The 14,614-nt window shown below is 51.4% G+C and overlaps 1 protein-coding gene across 7 annotated transcripts in view; it reads left to right on the forward strand.

Moving 5' to 3' along the window:
- Positions 1–14,614, forward strand: part of ABLIM2 (actin binding LIM protein family member 2) — a 190,775-nt gene that overhangs the window by 87,674 nt on the left and 88,487 nt on the right. For all 7 annotated transcript variants that reach the window (XR_008524318.2, XM_024246408.3, XM_024246401.3 and 4 more), the window contains exons 7-8: positions 6,920–7,007; positions 13,539–13,597. Coding sequence is in view for 6 of the 7 variants with exons in the window: in XM_024246408.3 (XP_024102176.2) it covers positions 6,920–7,007; positions 13,539–13,597 (147 nt within the window). In the remaining variant the exon portion in view is untranslated. The remainder of the gene's footprint in view (positions 1–6,919; positions 7,008–13,538; positions 13,598–14,614) is intronic.

The following is a 14,614-nucleotide window of genomic DNA, read 5'->3' on the forward strand; positions in this document are numbered from 1 at the left end:
AGGAAGTATGGGGTAGGGAGGGGGTGACCTGTGCCATGCCGGTACCTTCCAGCTAAATGTCCTCTGGAATCACAGAGCCCAGTTATACTACCCCAGCCTGAGAAGGAGGGACAGTCCTCTCCATCTTATACACGGGGACACTGAACCCCAGCACGTGACACGGGGCCCGAGTCACACAGCCAGCAAGAGGGAATCTCAGGCTGGAATCTGTCACCTCCATGGCTTTGGCCACGAGCCTGGGACAGGCCTGAGCACCGGCAGGCACATTTGCTCTGTCCACTTGACGGCCCCGTGGTGTTCCCCAGGGCCTGAAGACACAGGCGCTCCAGCCCTGCCTCTCCACCACAGGTGGATTGTTCCAGAACATGGAGCGTCCTTAAAATGTAACGGTTTGGCTGTTGACTCTCATACTTTATGAGCGGCCCGAACTGTGAGTGAGGGTGCCGGCTGCCCCTGACCACGCGGCTGTGCCATCACTGGAAAAGGTGCAGAGCTGGCACTGGCTCAGACTTGGCTCTAACTCTGCTGTGTGGCTTCTCGGACCCCAGGCTGCTCCTTTGTGCCGTGGGCCGGGCCGTGGCGTGTACAGCATGGAAGGCTTCCGTCTCTGTCCCCAGCTCACTAGGAGCTCTGTGACCCTTCCTTTTCCTGTGTCTGTGCATTGGGTGTGGGAGGAGGGCTGTTGACAGGGAGCTGGTGAGCTGAGGATGCAGTTAATTCCACGCTCTGAGGCCCCGGACCTGCAGGGGCTCAGCCACAAATGTCCCCATTTGTCCCCACGACCCATGGAGTCTTCCCAGGAGGCAGCATCCAGCCCACCTGCTTTGGATCCTGACTCCTCATTCTCTCAATGACGTGGTCTTGGGTAGGCCTCCTCGCCTCCCTGAGCCTCGACCTCCTCCTCTGGAAAACAAGGATAGACAATAGTGCTCACCCCAAGGGGCTGCCGTGAGGATGAACTTGAGGCAGGCAGAGCACCTGACACAATGCTTGGTGTGTGGTTGGTCATTTAAAAGTTGGCCATTTGGGGATCAACTCTTCTTTAAAAAGTTGAGGTGACATTCACGTAACATACAACTAGCCATTTAAAATGTTCAGTGGCATTTGGTGCATTCACAATATTGTGCAACTTCTAGTTATCTCTAGTTACAAAACTTTTTTGTCACCTGAGAGGAAGCCTCACCCCCACTAGGCAGTTACTCCCCATTCCCTCCTCCCCCAGCCCCCAGCAGCCACTCACCTGCTTTCTGTCTCCATGGATTTGCCTGCTCCGGATGTTCCATGGTGAAGGAATCCTCTACCCCGTGGCTTTGCATCTGGCATCTTTCACTGCACACATTTTCAGAGTTCATCCATGTTGTAGCAGGATCAGCGCTTTCATTCCTGTCCATGGCTGAATAATACTCCCTGGCGTAGATACGCCGCTATTTCTTCATCCATGATGGACACCGGGGCTGTTTCTACCCTTTGGCTATTATATAGAATGCTGCTGTGAACATCATGTACAGGTTTTTGTGTGGAACCACCCCCTTCCTTCCTTCCTTCCTTCCTTCCTTCCCTCCCTCCCTCCCTCCCTTCTTTTTTTTTTTTTTTTTTTTTTTTTTTTTTTTTGAGACGTAGTCTCTCTCTGTCGCCCAGGCTGGAGTGCAGTGGCACTATCTTGGCTCACTGCAAGCTCTGCCTCCCGGGTTCTTGCCATTCTCCTGCCTCAGGCTCCCAATTTGCTGGGACTACAGATGCCTGCCACCAAGCCCGGCTAATTTTTTGTAATTTTTTTAGTAGAGACGGGGTTTCACCGTGTTAGCCAGGATGGTCTCGATCTCCTGACCTCGTGATCCACCCGCCTCAGCCTCCCAAAGTGCTGGGATTACCGGCATGAGCCACCGCGCCTGGCCCCCTCCCTCCTTCCTTTCTCCTTTCCCTTCCCTTCCCTTCCCTTCTTTCCTTTCTTTATTTCCTTCCTTTCTTTCCTTTCTTTATTTCCTTCCTTTCTTTCCTTTCTTTCCTTCTTTCTGGAGTCTTGCACTGTTGCTTAGGCTGGAGTGCAGTGGCGCGATCTCAGCTCACTGCAACCTCTGCCTCCCAAGTTCAAGCAATTCTCCTGTCTCAGCCTCCTGAGTAGCTGGGATTACAGGCACCCGCCGCCAAGCCTGGCTAATTTTTGTATTTTTAGTAGAGATGGGGTTTCACCATGTTGGTCAGGCTGGTCTCAAACTCCTGTCCTCAGGTGATCTGCCCACCTCAGCCTCCCAAAGTGCTGGGATTACAGGCTTGAGCCACTGTGCCCAGCCAAGTTTTCATTTCTCCTGTTCTTTTCTCTTCATTTTCTTTAAATGCCAAAGAGTGAATTTCCTGGCTCCTGGTAATTCTGTGTTTAACTTCTTGAAAAACCAACACACCGTCTTCCACAGTAGCTGCACCGTTTTGTGTTTCCATCAGCAGCGCACAAGGGCTCCTGTGTCTTGACATCCTCACCAACACCTTTTCTTTTCCTTCTGTGTTGTTATTATTGTAGCTACCCTCATGGGTATGAAGTGGTGTGTCCTGTGGTTTTGATTTGCATTTTCTTAATGACAAGGATGTTGAGCATCTTTTCATGTACCAGTTGGCCATTTGTATATTTTCATTGAAGAAGTGTCTATTCAAGTCCTTTGCCCACCTTTTTAAAACATTTCTGTAAAAGTCTGGGTTTCACTCTGTCACCCAGGCTGGAGTGCAGTGGCATGATCAGAGCTCACTGTAACTTAGGACTCCTGGGCTCAAAGTAGCCTCTCGCCTCAGCCTCCTGAGTAGCTGGGACTACAGGCACAAGCCACCACACCTGGCTAATTTTTCAATTTATTGTAGAGACCATGTCTCACTATGTTGCCCAGGCTGGTCTCGAACTCCTGGCCTCAAGTGATCCTCTTGCCTCGGCCTCTGAGAGCACTTGGATTACAGGTGTGAGCCACTGCACCTGTCCTCTTAACAGCATGTTTTCTTCTAATCGTTTTTCAGTTTTAGCGCTTGCATTTAGGTCTTTGCTTTGTTGGCATGTAATACACACAGAGGGGTGCATGAATTATACCTGTGCATCTTGATACATTTTTACAAACTGGACACACCCACGGAACCAGTGCCGAGTCAAGAAAGAGAACAGGTCCGGTGCCCCAGACTCCCCCATGAGTCCCCAAGGGCACCCTAGCCATGTAGATCGCTTTGCCTGATTTTGAACTTCCTAAACCTGAGGTCTGTTCTCTTGTGTCCAGCTTCTTGGCTTATATCAGTTCACCAGCATCCTCCGTGTTGTTCATTCAGGGCACGAGGCTGCGGTGTGTGTTAGTCCACTCCCGTGATATGTAACAGAATACCTGAAACTCCCAGGGAATTTATAGAGAAAAGGATGGATTTCCTACAGTGATGGAGGCTGTGAAGTCCAGGGTGAAGGGGGCACATCCTGTGGCTGGTGGGAACGTTCTGCAGAGTCCCATGGTGAGGGGCTGAGCATGCTGGCTGACTCAGAGCTTTCCTTCTCTCTTCAGAGCCACCCGTCCCGTTCCCATGATGGCCTGTTAATCCATGAATGGATCAGTCCATCCTGACGGCAGGGCCTTCACAGTCCACTCCCCTCTTAAGGGCCACCCCTCTCAATACTGCCACACTGGTGATTAGATTTCAACATGAGTTTTGAAGGGGATGTTGAAAACAAATGCTCGGTGCCGCAAAGAAGAACAAGCACTGGACAAAGGACAAAGGGTTTCTCAGCAAGGCAAATTTATTTCTGCAGAAGAGCGTGTCTCGCTTGTGGAGCAATGGCGAGAGCACACAGAACAAACGAAATCAGAGTTTTTATTATCTCTAACGCAGCTTCTGCTGCTGTGTCTTTCCTCTATTGGCTAGGATCAGACCACACAGTCTAAACTAGTCCCAACGGGCTAAACATTTAAACTTTCTTAGATAAGGTAGGCACGTAAGGGAGGTGAGAAGAGAGAGAAAGGGGGTCATTTACGGAGTGACTAGGAAGGTAACCTATTCCCTGGTAAGGAAAGGAATGTGGACTGGGGCTGTAGCAAGTTCAGGCATGCCTAGGCTTATTCAGACAAGTTGGGGCACAGCAAAGGCAAGGGGCATATTTGGAATTATAGTACAGAGAATGGGGAAACTGGATAAGCTGTTTGAAGAGGAAACCTAACTGTATCTAACAGGGACAAACATTCAAGCCATAGCAGTGAGCATGTGAGCAGGGGGTGCACACCACAGACCTGAGATCTGTACCAGGACTCGTAGACAGCCAGGCTGGGGATTGAGTGCCTGCCAGGCCTGGGCGTGGGCTTAAGCTCTGCACTCGGGGGCCAGGCTCCTGGGCTGTAACCGCAGCTCTACCACCTGCTGCTGTGTGACCCTGCTCAAGCTCTTCTGCCTCTCTGTGCCTCTTATGGTCAGTGAGAGTAATAATATACCCATAGCACTGCCGCAAGGACTTGACAAGTTAATGTGTGTAACAAGCTTCTTGGCATGAGCTATGGAGACCATAGCCACTGCTGCTGTGGAGGGCTCAAGCCCATCGTCTTAGAAACTGTGCCAGCAGGCTGGACGCGGTGGTTCAGCCTGTAATCTCAGCACTTTGGGAGGCCAAGGCGGGCAGATCACAAGGTCAAGAGATCGAGACCATCCTGGCCAACAATGGTGAAACCCCATCTCTACTAAAAATACAAAAATTAGCTGGGCTTGGTGGTGTGTGCCTGCAGTCCCAGCTACTCGGGAGGCTGAGGCAGGAGGATCACTTGAACCCGGGAGGCAGAGGTTGCAGTGAGCTGAGATTGCACCACTGTGCTCCAGCCTGGGCAACAGAGCAAGACTCTGTTTCAAAAAAAAAGAAACCGTCCCAGCAGTGTTCTCTCTTGATTCACGTGTGGACGTGCTGTGTAGACATGCCGTGTAGACAGCAGGGTTCATTTGCCCTGCAGGGTTGCTTTCTGTCCCCTGTGGCTGTCACAGAACTCCTGCTGTTAGAGGAAGTCAGTGTGAAGTGGGGGCACCTGGATTAAGCAGGTGTGAGGACAGGTCACAGGCCACAAACTCAGGAATACTCATTATGAATGCAGTGAGCCAGCAGTTGACAACTGTGACGTTGATACCTGGTGACTTTTATTTTTAAAAATACAGAGCTGTCTCAATCTCTGATTTACACTTAAGAGTGCTACTCAGACCAGGCCGGGTACGGTGGCTCATGCCTGTAATCCCAACACTTTGGGAGGCCAAGGCGGGCGGATCACGAGGTCAGGAGATCAAGACCATCCTGGCTAACATGGTGAAACCCCGTCTCTACTAAAAATACAAAAAAATTAGCCAGGCGTGATGGCGGGCGCCTGTAGTCCCAGCTACTTGGAGGCTGAGGCAGGAGAATGGCATGAACCCGGGAGGCAGCGCTTGCAGTGATCCAAGATCGCGCCACTGCACTCCATCCAGCCTGGGCGACAGAGCGAGACTCCGTCTCAAAAAAAAAGAGTGCTACTCAGACCACTGGGCATTTGAATAATTGTGATCAGTGAAATGATCATTTCACCCACATTCTGGGGCCAGATGCTGTGGTGTGACCTGCTGTCCAGAGAGATCCCTGCACCTGGTGCTCCCTGACATGGCCCAGGTGCCAGGCCCTGCACTTGAGAGGCTAGCCGTCTAGTGGGGAAGAATACACCCAAGTAATCCCCGAACGGTGTGGAAATGGGGCTGTGAACGTCCAGACTGGGGAAGGGTTCAGGGAAAGCTCCCAAGAGGAGGTGGCAGGTGGGATGAGATAGCAGTCAGGGTGGCAGGGGTGGGAGAGTGGGAGGGCTGCTCCAGTGGAGGGGACAGCTGGTGCCGAGGCCTGGGCCCTGGAGGGCAGGCAGGACTGCAGTCAACCTCCTCACCTGCGGGAAGGGCCCGTTTGCTGGAAGATTCATGGCCTTATCACCTGGCCCGGAGGTTGGCAGAAGAGGCCACACCAGGCTCCGTGCAGGAGAAGAGCCTGCTCTGGGCTCTTCCTCCCAATACACAGGGGCCACCTCGGGGCTGTTTTCATCCTAGGGAAGGCACAGGACAGGGAAAACGGGATGCTCAAAATGACATTTCAGCCCTTTAATTACTGATTCAGAAAACTGGTTATTACAAATTCAAATGTAGGTAGGGGGTAGGGATTAGGAAACTTCTTCCCGTTTTAGGAAAGAATGAGTCACGGGGATTTAGCATCCACATTTAGCAACAGGCTGCACCTGCCGTGCCCTCAGGGTAGGAAGTGTGCACTGGAACATGGGGGTAAAGGGAGCATTTCGGGGTGACTTTTTTTTTTTTTTTTTTTGCTTCAGGCAAAAATAAGCCAAACCAGGCAATGTGATTTGTTTGGGTTATTTCAGTATTAGCATTTGTAATCTAATTTAATAAACTTCAAGAATGATAAAAACAAAATGCTCATTGAACATACTGAGCAATACAGAGATATGAAAAGTAAAGTATTCATCCTTTTTCACCCCACTCCCCTAATTCCTGCACCTGGGGAAATCGTGTTATCTTTCCCTCCTCTCCCTCTCCCCTTTTCTTCCTCCTCCTGTCCCTCCCACCACCTCTGGAGATACCAAGGCCCCTCTCTGGATGCCGCCTGGTGGATGAGGCTGACCCCTCCTGTACTACCCCTGCAGGGAGCTGTACACTGGGCTCCTGCAGGCTGGGCAAGTGCAGACAGGTCTCCCCCTGCCTCCCCACAGGGCACCTTGGACAGCCCGGGGGCACCCCCTGGGTCTGGGCTCTGCTTAGGGGTCTTCGGTCCCAATGGTGGGGGCTGGCCCTTCCAGTATCCCCTGACTACCTGTGCACAGGGCGTGCTGTATCCATGCCGGGCTCTGGGACCCAGCCGACCTTTCTGGCTTTATTAGAAACATTCTGCTTTGTGCTTTTCTTACAGGCCGGAGAGAAGCACTACCACCCTTCCTGCGCGCTATGTGTCAGGTGCGGCCAAATGTTTGCAGAAGGCGAAGAGATGTATCTTCAAGGTACAAATTAAAATGTGTTGTTTTGTCCCCTAGAGCAAGGAACTACCCTCTACGAGGTCCACACCACATGCTGGGTGTGAACGGGTTGGTGACAGTGTCATCTCGCTAGGTCACGAGCAGCCCAGCCACAGCGGGGAGCCGGCAGGGCAGGGCGGGGGCACGTACCAGGCCAGCCTCCTCAGCCTGCCTTGTCTGTCCAATGATCTCAGCAAGCCCAAGACCGGCAAAAAAGGAAAAGGGCTGAGCCAAACACCAGCACCCAGAAGTGCTGGCTATTTGGCTCCAAGTAGCAAAGCTTAAACAAATACGGCCTGATCACATCCATCGCCACTTTAGGCCCCTTCTAGAAAGCCGCCCCAGCTCAGGGAGTCCAAGTTAGGAGTTTTAGGTGTTTCCTGCCCCAGCCAGCCCAGCCTGCTACAACCCCTCTGTCCACAAAGGAGGTTGGTAATGAGGTACTGAGGGCCACTGGCAGCAGCCGAGGCTTTCTTCCAGGAGCAAGAGAAGAGCCAGCCCCACAGAGCATTGATGAAAGGAGGATTTGGAGGAAAACGTAGCGGACTTCTAACAGGCCCCATGGGAAATGCCCCAAGCCCACTCACCATTAAAAATCAGTGTCATCACAAGGGCGGGGTGTCCTGTGGGCTGCCAGACCTGAAGAAAGAGCGAGACTTGAGGACTGGTCGTCTCTCCTCCTCCCAGATTAACCCTTTTTAGCTCATAGCTTCTCATTTTCACAATTAAATTAAGCTTCTGATGGTGGCATTCGGCTACCCTTTATACCTTCACAATGCAGGTATCCAGTGGCAGGGGAGGAGGGAGGCAATGACTCTTATAAGGGGAAGAAACATAATTTTCTACCTTTTATAGGTCTTAGTTGGGACAGATCCCTGTAACAAGACAGATTAACAAGATAAGGATGAACAGAAGCTTATTAACATGTGCACCTTGTGTATGTGCAAAGGGTGGCCCAGAGAAATGAGGACACGCAGGGGCAGATCTCCAAGAGGCAGCTTTGGGTTTTTTTTGTTTTTTGGGTTTTTTTTTTTTCTTTTGAAACAGAGTCTTGCTCTCTTGCCCAGGCTGGAAGTGCAGTGGCAAGATCTTGGCTCACTGCAACCTCCGCCTCCTGGGTTCAAGCAATTCTCCTGCCTCAGCCTTCCGAGTAGCTGGGACTACAGGCATGCACCACCACACGTGGCTTATTTTTTTTTTTTGTATTTTTAGTAGAGATGGGGGTTTCACCATGTTGGTCAGGCTAGTCTCAAACTCCTGACCTCAGGTGATCTGCCTGCCTTGGCCTCCCAATTTGCTGAGATTACAGGTGTGATCCACCGTGTCCCTGCCATCAAAGAGGCAGTTTTGACCTCAGGCTGAGACAACGGTATCCCCTACAACAAAGAAGGAAGGTGTGGGGAGGCACAGTTATGTCGAGCGGGGGGGCCGGGGGGACAGGGGGCACCTTAGGCAAGGGGGAGGAGTGCTGTGTGCCTTCTCCACTGAGAAGAGACCCAGGGACTTTGGATCATCCTCATCTTCCTGGTGCAGAGAGGAGACACCCTTAGAGTTGGAGGTTTCCTTTGGAGATCTCAGTTCCCCTTATAAAATGGTCACTTCTGCTTGGTTTTCAATGCTTTTCTGAGTCTACTGTTTCCCCCAGTAATCAACTCAAAATAACCCTTATGCCAGAGGGGCATGTCAGGGGCAGCACATTCTGGCCTGCTAGTCCTGTTTGGGGTGGCATGTTCTGAGCCCCATCACTCTCCTTGCAGACAGACACCTAGAGTTATGCTTCATCTTCTCACTCTGACCACCCCGCTACATATTGCTTATTCACTCCCTGAGCCCTCCCTGCTAAAGAAAATTATTCTGGCACTCATTATAACTGGTAAGGAAGACTTTTCCCAACAGGAGTCAGGACCATCACAATGGACGAGAGAGGGGGTGAGATTCTTAATATGGCAGACAGTGGGGATTGCAGCCAATGAGCAGGGTTGGGGCAGTGGGTGGAAAGTCGCTTGAAGTACTGGGCTTCTTGCTGAACTGACCCCACGAGATGCTTGCCGAAGACAGGCTAAGGACTGAGATGTCAAAAAAGGGATGAGGAACTCAATCAGAAGTGGGGGGAGATTAGGCTTCTAGGCTGGGGGATTCCTGCCAGATTGAATTTGCAGGATTCTTGCTGAAACTGGGCCAGGCAGGCCTGAGACTGGATGGGTTGCGAGGGTGATGGTGGAGACCTGGGCAAAGGTCGAGGCCTAATTGAGAAGAGGGTTCAGAGGAGCCTGACCCAAGGGCCTGGTCCTGGTGAGCACTGGTGGGACAGGGGCCGTGTGCTGGAGTGCAGCCCCCAGACCTGATGATGGATTGGATGGGGCAAAGGGGCCCCGGCGAGGGCAGGTCTGGTATTGAGACTTCATCTCTTTAGCCACAACTCCCTTTTGAAGATTCTCCATCTCCAGTGCTCCCAGAGGCCAGCTGGGCCCGGCCGGGTAGGGGAGAGCTGCTGTCAGAGCGTCTGCTGTGCAGGTGCCTGCAGGCTGTCGAATGACCTCATGTGGCCATCGTCACAGGGCCGTGGGTCACACAGGCCTCCCATTCTCAGGCCGAACCCAGCGGGGTGATGTCAGACAGGACAGCCTCGTCCCCAGTGTCGCCTGTTCCTTGAGTCTCTGCTCGAGAGCCTGTCAAAGGGTCCTTTGGGACCGTCCCAGCAGTGCCAGGCTGTCTGGGCAGGGGCCTTGCTCTGCATGGGTTTGGCCCCCACAGTAAACGGCACCCTTAGACAGTGGGGTGCAGTGGACATTGAGCACAATGGCCTTGGGACGGCAGCTCAGGGACACAAGTTCACATCAGGGGTAACCTCATCTCAGGAACAAAGGCGCCCTTCAGGACTGGCCTGAGGCCGGCCCCCACTTCTGCTGTGAGGTTCTGTGGGATGTCGAACCCAGGCCCATCCCCTCTCCTAACTTGGATTTCTCAGTCTGAATGATGACAGGTCTGACCAGCTGTGTGGCTTTGAGGCTCTGCTCCCTGGCACAGGCCTCCTTGGGGCCCCCACCCTGCCTGGTCATCCTGAGGCCCTCTGTGTGGCCTCCAGGGATGTCGGGGCTCCGTGCAGATGTTATTTGGCTGGCAAATCCTGCTGCAATAAAAGCTCTGAAAAGCATGGGCCCCAGCGACCCCCCACAGTCTCCGGGGCGATGAGGCAGGCCAACCCCCGCAATGCCACCACCGTTCCTGCCGTGGACTTTCCCATAAACATGGAGTGGGGCATTAGATCCTGCTAATTGTTAAGATGCCCGTATTAAAATAATGAGATACTCCTTTTTCCCACTGGGGTGAAAAGATAAAAAGAAAGTCTGAGCCCCATGTTGGTGAGAAGTCAAGGACACAGTCCTCTTATGCAGCTAGTAGGGGTGAAAATTGGGAAATTGCCAGAAAAATCTCAAAAGCCCTAAACATGACCCCACTCTTTGAGCCAAGACTCCATTTCTAGGAAGTATGTGCCAGTTGTGTGCAGTGGAGCCCCTGCAATGTTATTTAGAAATAAATAAAATGTTACAAAGATCAAGAGAGGAGGCCAGGTGCAGTGGCTCATGCCTGTAATTCCAGCACTTTGGGAGGCCAAGGTGGATGGATCACCTGAGGTCGGAAGTTCAAGACCAGCCTGGCCAACATGGCGAAACCCCATCTCTACTAAAACTGGGTGTGGTGGCGCATGCCTGTAATCCCAGCTACTCAGAAGGCTGAGGCATGAGAGTCTCTTGAACCTGGGAGGCGGAGGTTACAGTGAGCTGAGATCGCATAACTGCACTCCAGCCTGGACAACAGAGTGAGACTCTGTCTTAAAAAAAAAAAAAAAAGAAAGAAAAGGAAAGAAAAAAGAAAGATCAGGAGAGGAGTAGAGAGATAAAATTCTTATCTGTCCACATTGTGTAGCCCTTAAAGTTGCATGTTTTGATATTCAATTTAATTAACTGGGAAATGTTCAAGACTTTTTTTTTTTTTTGAGACGGAGTTTTGCTCTGTCGCCCAGGCTGGAGTGCAGTGGTGCAATCTCGGCTCACTGCAAGCTCCGCCTCCCGAGTTCACGCCATTCTCCTGCCTCGGCCTCCCAAGTAGCTGGGACTACAGGCGCCCACCACCACGCCCGGCTAATTTTTTGTATTTTTAGTAGAGACGGGGTTTCACCATGTTAGCCAGGATGGTCTCGATCTCCTGACCTCGTGATCCGCCCGCCTCAGCCTCCCAAAGTTCTGGGATTACAGGCATGAGCCACAGCACCCGGCCTGTTCAAGACATTTTTAAGCAGATATGTAGGATATGAAATTGTGTCTGTAGGCTGGGTATGGTGGCTCATGCCTGTAATCCCAGCACTTTGGGAGGCCAAGGCAGGCAAATTGCTTGAGCCCAGGAGTTCGAGGCCAGCCTGGTCAACATAGTGAGACCCCATCTCTACAAAAAAATGAAAAATTAGCTGGGCATGGTTCTATGCTTTTGTAGTCCCAGTTACTCGGGAGGCTGAGGCAGGAGGATTGCTTGAGCCCAGGAGGTGGGGGCTGCAGTGAGCTATATTTGCACCACTGCATTCCAGGCTGGGTGACAGAGTGAGATCCTGTCTCAAAAAAAAAAAAAAAAGAAAGAAGAAACTATGTATGTACACTGAACCCCTTCCATTTGTAGGTACGCCTGTACTATAAGGCAGCCAACAAACAGTGGGTGAGAGATTAGAAATGATTTTAATTTCATGTATACTTTTTTTAAGGTTTCTATAATTTTTAATAAGAGACATCTGTTACTTTTTTTTTTTTTTTGAGACAGAGTCTTGCTCTGTCACCCAGGCTGGAGTGCAATGGTATGATCTCGGCTCACTGCAACCTCTGCCTCCCAAGTTCAAGCGATTCTCCTGCCTCAGCCTCCTGAGTAGCTGGGACTACAGGTAGCCACCACAATGCCTGGCTAATTTTTCTATTTTTAATAGAGATGGGGTTTCACCATGTTGGCCAGGCTGGTCTTGAACTCCTGACCTCAAGTGATCCACCCACCTTGGCCTCCTGAAGTGCTGGGATTACAGGCATGAGCCACCGCGCCCAGCCCTATTACTTTTATGGTCATAATTTATTTTTAATTTATAAACAAGAAATGTTTTCTGTGCACTCACACACACACATAATCCATTCGCCATCTCTCAGAGCTTCGAGTTGCTGCTGTGTCCCTAGAAACAAGACACCATGAAATCCACATGACCCAGAGGGCTTTGCAGGCAGGAGATGGGATAAGTTCCCTCATTCTACACACACTTTTCAGCCTCTACCATGTGCTAGCCTGTGTGGCTTTTTTGTGGGATACACAAGTCAGCCACAGCCCTCACCTTCGTGGGAGCAATGGGTGAGAGATGGAGACATAGCCATGCACCTAGCAGAGGGTGTGTGAGCGCAGTGCCAGCCCATCACAGGGAGCGGCGGGTCAGGCTGAGGTTCAGGGAGTCCCCAGGAGGAGCAAGTGCCCCAGATCCTGAAGGATGGGAAGGTGGGCAGACAGAGCTGACATTCACTGAGTCCCCCATGCACAAGAAGGATCGCACTAATGCAACTAACATTTGTATACAGCAACTCACAAAGCACTTTTCTGATACTTTATTACCTCTGCTTGATTTTATTAAATTCACCCAGTGACCTGACAAGGTAGAATTCTTATTAGCTCTATTCTTAGGTGGAAAAAAAAAAACAAAAACAAAGACTTGGGGTAGTTTTAGGTTGAATTAGAAGAGACCAGAGTGCCAGGGAAGTTGGGGGCACTTGGTGCCGGGTGGCCTTGTTATGTTGATGGTAGTGGCTGTTGACATGGGTGGCTGGGCAGAGCTGACAGCTAGAGAAACTGAGACACAAGAAGCTGCAGCGACTGAGTAAATTAGTAACAGGGTGGGGCCAGTGTTTGAGCCTTGTGCCCAGCTCCCACTGAACACACCTGTTCTTCACCCCATACCCTAAGGAGCAGGCCCACTTCCCAGCTGAGGTTCTCTCTTCCTACCTCTCAGCTTAGAGCCCTGCCCTGCAAGTCCTCCTCCCCAAGGCTGGTTCCTACCCAGGTTGCAGCCCCAGCTGTCTCTGCAGGTGGGCCCAGCCATTGCCCTCAACATGCAGACAGCCAATCCTACATTCTAGCCAGGGACTTGAAACCCCTTCAAATACCCCCTCCTCAGAGAAGAATCTTCTGACTGCCCCCCAGGTTCTTCAAGACCCTATGCCTCCTCCTGTGGGAGAAGTTAGTGCACAGCAGCCATTTCCCTGTTTATTTCCTGCCTCCGTCCCACAACTGGGCTGTGAGCCCCTGGGGGCGGGGACTGGGATCTGGGTACCCCCTGCCCGGCACTAACTCCAGCACAGAGAGGATGCTCAGGGCCGCTTGGAGGGTGGAGTCCAAGTGCACATCTGTGCATGGACCAGCTCCCTCCTCTGCGTTTCCACACAGGCCCCTGCAACGTGAGAAATAACTCTAATCATTTCCCTCTTGGGAATTTGTCAACAGGTTCCTCCATCTGGCATCCGGCGTGTCGACAAGCAGCCAGAACTGAAGACAGAAACAAGGTTGGTGGCACTTACTGGTGTCTCTGATGTACTCTTCACTGCTCCTGCACAATCTTTGTACAGTTAAGAGGACACTGACCAGATTCTACAGGCTCATTGTCCAGTCCCACAGGCTGCAGGATGGGGGCAGCCAGGCTTAGGAGGTGGGGAGAGTAAACAGGTAGACTGGTGAGCAATAATACAGGTGGAACAAGGGCATCTTTATTTTCTGTTGATATCACAGAATACCACAGGCTAGGTAATTTATTTAAAAAGAAGTTAATTCAGCTCATGGTTCTGGAGGTGGGGAAATCCAAGAGCAGGGTGCGGCATCTGATGAGAGCTGTCCCGTGGCAGGAGGGGGAGAGAAGGCGAGAACTCATGAACAAAGAGGAAAAAGGGGCCAAACTCCCGAGATAACTAACCCACTCCCACAGTAACGGCATCAATCCATTCAGGAAGGCAGAGCCCTCATGAACAGTCACTTCCCAAACGCCCCACCTCCAACACTGTCACAAGGGACGCCAAGTTTCCAACACATGAATTTTGGAGTGTACATAGCAAAGAGGCATCTAAGAGCCTTTGTGGACTGGCCTGCTGACCTTTTCACTCATTTGATGAACTCCAATGACCGTGAAAATTTGAGAACAACTACAGTGTTGGGGGGCCCAAATGGTCCCCAAGACCACCCTCACGTCTGTGAACTCCGAAAATCCAAGACAGGTCTCAGTTAATTTAGAACGTTTATTTTGCCAAGGTTAAGGATGCACACCCATGACACAACCTCAGGAGGTCCTGGTGATATGTGTCCAGGGTGGTCGGAGCACAGTTTGGTTTTATACATTTTAGGCAGACATGAGACATCGATCAACATATGCAAGATGAACATTGGTTCAGTCTGGAAAGGCGGGACAACTCGAAGCAAAGGCAGGATGACTCAAAGCGTGGAGGAGGCTTCCAGGTCATGGGTAGATAGGAGACAAGTGATTGCATTCTTTTGAGTTCTGAAAGGAGGCAATCAGATCTGCATTTATCTCA

This window comes from Pongo abelii, chromosome 3 (genome assembly GCF_028885655.2).
Source record: "Pongo abelii isolate AG06213 chromosome 3, NHGRI_mPonAbe1-v2.0_pri, whole genome shotgun sequence".
NCBI lineage: Eukaryota > Metazoa > Chordata > Mammalia > Primates > Hominidae > Pongo > Pongo abelii.